This window comes from Lactuca sativa, chromosome 9 (genome assembly GCF_002870075.4).
Source record: "Lactuca sativa cultivar Salinas chromosome 9, Lsat_Salinas_v11, whole genome shotgun sequence".
Classification (NCBI taxonomy): domain Eukaryota; kingdom Viridiplantae; phylum Streptophyta; class Magnoliopsida; order Asterales; family Asteraceae; genus Lactuca; species Lactuca sativa.
Window position 1 is genome coordinate 7,307,868 of NC_056631.2, and position 8,394 is coordinate 7,316,261.

Genomic DNA, 8,394 nt, shown 5'->3' on the forward strand with positions numbered 1-8,394 from the left:
TGCGCACCTACCTCCTGCGTAGGGACCTGGTACGCCTGACGTAGGGCATTAAGCCCCCCATCCATACTCCTTCCTACGCCATGCATAGAACGCACCCTATGCCCCGCTTAGGACCATTTTTGCAAGAAAATTTATAATTAAGCTCAAAAGGAAAATACTTGGGAAAGGAGTGTTACAAATTCAACTAGAGTCAAAGCATACTTCTTGGTTCTTCTATATTGACTCATAGTCACGCCAATGTCAAAAGTGTTTTTCACCTCCTCTTTAAGCAATCTGACACTCATCTTTTGATTGTTAACAAATTCCTGAGTAAAATGAGTACATATCCATTTATAACTGACAATTGATACTAATTTAAAATTCTTTTTCACAATTAATGTTACTTATAAAAGACTTGATCTAGAAAGACTTTTCATCACTCATCCATGAACCCCAAACCCTAAAAATGTATTTTTCATCACAACATTTGGCTAATAACCGCCTACTATTATTTTTCACAAAGGATAATTGATAACCATTCGTAACAACACAGCTAAAGAGCACATGTTTCAATTGTTTAGCATTCTCAAACCTCATACCTAAAATAGGCTGATCCTCTTTCCAATGAAGCTTCTCATTTAAAATATTTGGGAAGTCGGGATCAATATCTTCATTGTCATCCATGGCTTCATCAATAGGCTCATCTTCACCTACATTGTCACCCATGTTTAAATTTGGCCCATTATCCTTTTTGAAAGAAATGAGGGATTCCATCCCCATCCCCATGCCTTGTCTCAACTAGGTCAACTTTTTCTGCATCATCAATCACTTCTTCTTGTATGTTATCAACATTTTCCTCTTTTTCTTCATCCAACCATTCCTGTTCTGCATCATCAATCACTTCTTCTTATATGTTATCAACATTTTCCTCTTTTTCTTCATCCAACCATTCCTGCATGTTAGTATTACCAAAATGGTCTACACACATAGGGAGTTCAACACCACATTCATAAGCAATTGCTATGAATTCGACATAATCAAGCTCATTCCGAATTAATCTCAAATCTTTTGGAAAATCAATACCAGGAAAACATTAATAGAGCTTTTTACATTTTTCTTGAGTGGACCTTTCGACGAACGCATAACACTCGTCCTTGTCCATGTCTGCGAAATTGATGTTCATCAGCCTCTGATTAATCCTATTGGTGTATTGTATGTGGTACGTAACGAAGATTCCTTAGAAGTGCAAATCGACAACAATGTATACAACAACCATGTTTGAGGTTTGAAGAGAAGAAATGAAGTAAGGGCTTGCTCGAAGAGAAGAAATTGGAACAATGTTCGTTGATAATTCTCTTCTTAAAATTGTAAATAACACACTAGTAAATGTGTATATGTCATTAATAAATGAGGTGACAATCAACAAAGGACACAATCAACAACTTATGTGGTATTATGTCACACCCCTAAACCAAGGATGGCAGAAACGTCCGGGGGTGGAGGACTTCATGTATAGTATCATAACAACAAATGCAATAGTGATTTAAGCAAACACAACCAACATATATATAATTGAAAATTTTACATCATTGTATGAATTACATGTTTCAAAATCAATTACAATATGTTGACAAAATATGAAATGTTTGACGCCTTAACGTCCCATCCTCAAAATGCACCTGATTTCCTGTTTAGTGATTTCCTGAGAATACAAGTTGTTTGAAAAAGTGTCAACACAAAGGTTGGTGAGTTCATAAGAGATTTAGAGAAGTAAACCATTTTCCTTGTAAAAGCGTTAGAATATGTATCCAGAAAATCCAATATTTTCTTTAATATGTGTATGTAGTCCTAAATCCCAGAACCAAGAATGAACAAGTATTTTCCATACTTAATAATATAACCATATTTTTAAATTGGCATAAAACCCTTTTTGATTATAAGGAAAAATTCCCGTAAACTTTATGAGTTGTTAACTTCCTAAGTGAGCCGCTATAACCATACTATGACTGAATGAACCTGCCGCGACGTTTCTCAGGCGTCGCGAAACTGATATGACATTTGGCACCACAGACCTGCTGGTCTAGCTGTTGCATGCAACTCAGGTGTGGGGTGTCTAACCCAATATAGATCTATACACAACTATCACGTTCTCCCTACAAGAGACTCTAGATATAGCTACCATGAATTTAAGTCCCGCACTCGGACGTACGGAAAGAGAATGTCTCACAATTTAAGTTAACAAGTTTACGTGTGGTGTGCGTGAATGTAAAACCTTTTTGTATGAGTGAGTTATGTGATGAATCATAAACTATACCTATTATAGTTTATCAAAACAAGGGCAAAAGTGGTAATGTACATAAACTATACTTAACATAGTTTATTCAAATGTTTGTATGTAATAGATGTGCTATGATTATAACAAATCGTTATTTCTATGCTCTATCTAGCAAACTCCATTTTTTAACTGATGTATGACTATATACTAAGTCAAAATTTCATTTTATTTGCAAAAACCTATAATCACATAAATATATACACCTTGCTCAACATGTTACAAGGTGAAATGAAATTGATAGCATTTTTCTGTTATTAATATTTTCATTTACTGTTCTTAGAAAATTTATAGAAAAATCATCAAAGGTCCAAATCAGAATTTGTAAATTCTGAGAGTTTGGAAAATGAGTCTAGATTATTCATAATTTTTATTATGAGTTTTAATGAACTCTAACTTGTGTGAACAAGTCCATAATCACAGACTGGTCCAGATTGATGTTTGAAATGATAGACAGTTTTGTAAAAATCACCATAAATTGTAGAAAAATCGTATGGAGATGTGCAAGTAGTAATTTTAAAGCTAAGAACTGGAGCTACTTACACCTAAAACAATTTTGAAAACAAAAATGTTTAAGTTGTCCAAAACAGTCTGTGAATGGAGTCCAACTTTTCTGATGAAGGATGTTAGAAAAGTTTAGTTATGTTCTTGGTGTTTTAACTTGTATTCCCCCCCCCCCCCCCCTAAAAACTTGAGAAAACATGAAAAATGTAGGGGTATGAACTCACCTTAATTGATTTCAGTAGATGATTGTTGAAGAATGGAAGTGATCAACTCAAGAACACTTGAAGATGCCTTGAAGATTTTCGAGAATCTAACATCATAGTGATGGAGTTTGTGTAAGCAATCAATGATTTAAGTATAATGAAGTGCAATAATCACAAGGAGGATGAATTATACTTACCAAGAGAAGATTAAAGCTTGAAGATCAGTCTTGGAGTCTTGAAATAGAGAGAAAAAGTTTGAGAGGAAAGTTGTGTTTGATTTTTGGTGAAATGAGAGCAAGTGAAAGAAATGAGGAGAGAGGTTGAGTGACCAGCCCTAAAAACGTGGGGATGGCTTGTGAGAGAGGTAAAAAGTATAAGGAAGTGACAAGGTATGGTGGGGAGGAGTGTGGGTTAGGCATGGAGTGGGTATGGGGGTTGCTTGTGTCATAATACAAGGATAAGTCAACACTCAACCTTTGTACTTCACCCACTCTTCTTGGATAAGGTTTTATCCTTAAAAACGTGATTAATCATTAATTAAGGGGTCTTATATGTTAAAATAAAGTTTTGGGTGAAAATCCCGCGTTAAAATGATGAAAAACGAAGCTAAAATGAAGTCGTAGTCGAAAACCGGAAAGAATTGATCTTCTAGTGAGGCCTCTCGGTCCTGACCGAAGGTTCGGTCCTCCTGAGGCTGGGCGAGAAGCGAAGCAAAGCGGAACAGCAAGAAGCGAGAGTCAAGTTCGGTCCGAAAGTGTCCAAAGCGAAATAGACCGAAGTGAACAGTGACTTCGGGCTTGGGCATGTGCGAGGTTCGGTCCTGAGAGGACCCTTCGGGTTCGGTTCAGCAGCCTTTGGGTTCGGTTCAGGAGGGTTCGGTCCCTAAGAGGACTTTCGGCCCTAAGAGGGGTTTCGGGTCCTTAAGCCCTTTTTGTCCGTTTTTGCCCCGTTTTAAGCGGTTTTCGACCCGGTTAAGGGTCGAGATGGCCCAAGAGACTACAAAAAGTTTAAGGAACTTTTGAGAGAGATTTGGGAGAGATTTAACATTCTTGGATAGATTTCACATACAAAGAGATATTTGGGAGAGATTTCACATACTTAGAGAGATTTGGGAGAAATTTGACATTCTTGGAGAGATTTCTCACACAAAGAGATATTTGGGAGAGATTTCACATACTTAGAGAGATTTGGGAGAGATTTGACATTCTTGGAGAGATTTCTCATACAAATAGATATTTGGGAGAGATTTCACATACTTAGAGAGATTTGGGAGAGATTTGACATTCTTGGAGAGATTTCATAATAGAGAGAGATAGAGTGAAAACGATTGAGAGAGGTTTCATGTGTGACAATTGTGAGTGTTTGGCTCCACAACGCAAGGTCCGTGAACCCCGTTAAGCCATGTTTTAGGATCTTACATACTCCCGATGAGTATGCAACATTGTTTTATTGTTTTTGTTCGTTGTTTAGCACTAAGGCTAAGGAAAATTAAACACACGAATTTTTCCAAGTGATGTTTTCTCATTAAAATAGTGAGTTATACAGTAATTACATAACACAAACCCTTATATACAAGGTTTAATTGAGTTGACCGGTTTGACTCGATGACTTTGTTCGACTTAGACTTGACCCGAATTTGACTATTGTCACATATTAGTAAAGGAGGTGGCCAAAATGTGATCGGCTTACCCATTCAATAATGAAAAAAAAACTTATCGATCTGAAAAATACTAATTCGTTCCCTTATAAAGTTATGAAAATAGTTCGTGGATTAAAAGAGTCAACCTTAGAAAGTTCCTAAGACATTTGTGTCATTTCTCTCTCTCTCTCTCTCTCTCTCTCTATATATATATATATATATATATATATATATATATATATATATATATATATATATATATAAGACAATAAAGAAAAGACAAAGCATAAAGAAAAATCTAACTTGAAGGTTATTGACAGAAATTGAATTCACATTGCAAAAACTGGAAACTACAATAACAATATTGATAGTAATCAAAATTTAAAGTAAAATTGCAATATTCGTCAAACCACATGGACATAAAATTTATTCTATAATAAATCTTAGTCGTTGAGAATGCATTTTATTCCTTTAGCATGTCACTTCATGTCTTTAATGGCAAATATTAACTATTGGTTTTTGTTATGATAGATTTCTATAATATTTTTAATTTTTATAATAACATTACTTTAGGGATGAAACATTATTTTTGGACGTCACCAACTCATCGTTATTCGATATAACGAGTCAGTGGCGGAACCAAGGTCAAAGTAAAGAGGTATCCTTAAAAAAAATTTGGATGACCCAATTTTTTTTGGGTACTTCGGTTTCGGTTTTAAACCTAAACTTTAATCAAATCCTTAGATAATCTAAAGTCATGTTATATGAACATGAAGTTGAAGTACTTTTTGATACTTGAATCGATGTAGAAATCAAAGTAGATATCAAATGAAGCATGAAGATAACATCTTAATATAATAGATGAAATTGGCTAAATTTATATATGTTTAGTGATGTGGGATAGAATAGCTAGGAAAATAATAATAAAAAGCAAACAAAGAAAATGTAAGGAGAGAGATTTGAGCTTTAAATCTCTACTTCAATATATTAGTGCCTTATCCAACAAACCACATACTTGTTTGGGTTTATAAGTGAAGGGAAACATATATATACACTATATAAAACGAAATTTTGCTAAAAAGAATTACACTACCGAAATTTTTTTGGGGATATCCCGGGTTACCCCGAGATCTACATTAGATCCGCCCCTGTAACGAGCGATAAAATGATGGCGTCATATTTTCATAAAAACTATCATTATTTAAATTTGAACTTGAAATTTTTATTTGTAGATTTTACATGCTTAACGTGTACATCAGTACATGTCTCATATGAACGAGCAAATTCTGGAATACGACAACTTTATTTTTTTCAGTGTGATAATTCAAAAACGTACACGGTACACCACATGAAACCAACGGAAGCATAAAATAAGGGCCAACTAAACAAATGGGAAAAGTGGAATGATACAAAAAGTAGAACAACTAAAGCAATTGGGTGCATCACATTCCCTGGTCTCAACCTCATAATAACACAACCCAAACTACAACTTTCTACCACAAAATTGGTACTACAACCAAATAATACAATACGAGTAAACCTAACAATAATTGGACTCGCCGATCAAAATTTTGTTGAATTTCCTCTTCCAGGGGAAATTGTTGCTAAATCAGAGCAACAATACAAAAGTCACTTTACATCATATGCTGTAAAGGTCATAGATCGATCTGGAACAGAAAAGTTCAGCTCTGGAGAGTAAAAGATCGACGATGAAATGATAGCGTAGACCAAGTCAACAGATGCCATCAAATAAAACCATCATCTCCGAAACCATTTGTGTTGACCGTTGGATCATCATAATAATATCCGTCCGTGACCCCACCTGAGCTATTTCCGGTCCCATCACTACCGTCCATTGCATACTCTTCTTCATCCTCACCGTTCACTCCTTCATCTGATGACAACGGAGCTAACCAGCACGTGCCATGAAGGTGTCCGTTCACGCACACAAAATACTCCAGTGCGCCGTCGTGTGAGCCGAGCCGCTTAGCCGCATTCCTAGGAACTAAGCCGGCAGTGGTCATACTCCAAACACGGGCCCCGCAATAAGGGCACCTCTCCCGCTCCTCTAACGCCGCCTGTCTCGCTATCAAACAAGCACGTGTCCTCGACTCGCGAAATCCCCGGAATACCCCTCGGAAAACACCTAAGTCATCTTCTCGATCACCAACCCGGTGTTCACAGGGGTCGCTCACAAACAACAAGTCCCCACGACACCGTTTCATCAAGAAGCTCCGACCGGACGTCTTCGAGAACCGGGTCTCTGTAACAAAGTGCCCCGGTTTTGGCCGGCTCAATACAAAATTCCGACTAGGTTCGCAATCGCCGCAAAAAAACAGCAGCTTAGCTAACGCCGGCCAACCGCCGCCCATCCGGCTACTGTGAACACCGTTCGATAGTGTCTCTGTTATCCTCGGCGCACGGAACAAACAGAGCTCCCGCCATAACAACCGCTTCGCCATGGCGCGGAGTCTCCGGCACACTGACGCCGTCCGGCAAAGCACCTGAACGTCCCATTTCATCGATTCCATAACTAACAGAAGCACTCTCTCGTTAAAAAAATCCGATTCGTGTGAACCGGAACCACCGCTAATGGACGTGCTCAGCCTCACTCTCTGGTTCGCACTCATTTTCTTCTGATCTCCGGCGAAAAAAAAGGTATTACACGCTTATATATAGTTGCACAATACCATTTCTAGAGACTAGAATACTAGTCCAAATGTGTCAGGTGATTATTGGATGATTACTTTTCTATTGGATATTGCTCCTGGAATCATGATCGTGGGCGGTTTCAATTTGTGGAAAATGGACACGTGGAGGTATTAATTGGTGCTTAAAAGGAAAGAAAGTAGGTTATCAAGTGACTGCCAGCCACGCGTCCAGGAGGATGTTAAAAGTTGGTTGCTCGAAATATCTTTTTTAAGGGGTTACGTGGCAGTCTAGGAGGCTGTGGGCTACCACGTGGATGAAAATATCTGGTAGTGTGGGACACGTGCAGGGCTGTCTTGGGTTACACGTAGGGTAGATGACCTGTGTGGACAAAAAAGGTCAAAAAGGAATATGTATCAACGGATTGTTTGATTCTTTGGAGGTTTCCCAAAATGGGGTAGTTGTTTGGATATTAAGATGTTTTGCACTTTTTGAACTACTTCTGAATTATTTATTTATTTATTTATTATTTATATAAGGTATGCGTAAGTTTAAAAACAAAACGTAAGACATCGATTTATCAATCTTATGTAATATAAAAACATTCATTATATGTAAAATTTTCACAAAATCATAAAAATAATATATTTATTTTGTAAAAGTTATACTAAATGGACTCAATAATCCAAACCAACAAATAATGATATGATACTAGACCTACTTATACCACAAAACGATTATAGTAGCGGAAGCAACAGTCGTGTACACAATAATCATTCCGAGCTAGCAAATAATGATAAAATGTTCATAAAAAGAAATTTATGAAAATGAATAAATAATAAGTATATTTTGTTTAGAAAATTATAAATAAAAAGGAGGTTATATTTAGAAAAATTACTAACAACACGTGTTCAAATAAATGACATGAGTTTCAAAGTTAAAATCTCTATACTAATAAAAGAGTAGTCTTTTTGTCAAGTATCATAATATTAGAACTCCTAATTAATATGATGTCACTTGTCATTCTATTAATTCTCTATTTTAAATTAATTAAACCTCCTAATTAATGTGATGTTATTTGTCAATCT

General features: G+C 36.5%; 1 protein-coding gene across 1 annotated transcript; it reads right to left on the reverse strand.

The window, feature by feature from the left end:
- Positions 1-6,008: 6,008 nt before the first annotated feature.
- LOC111886355 (EID1-like F-box protein 3) lies at positions 6,009-7,376 on the reverse strand. Its single transcript, XM_023882586.3, has one exon. The coding sequence runs from the start codon at positions 7,285-7,287 to the stop codon at positions 6,403-6,405; it is 885 nt and encodes a 294-aa protein (XP_023738354.1). The 5' UTR covers positions 7,288-7,376; the 3' UTR covers positions 6,009-6,402.
- Between the last annotated feature and the right edge of the window lie 1,018 nt (positions 7,377-8,394).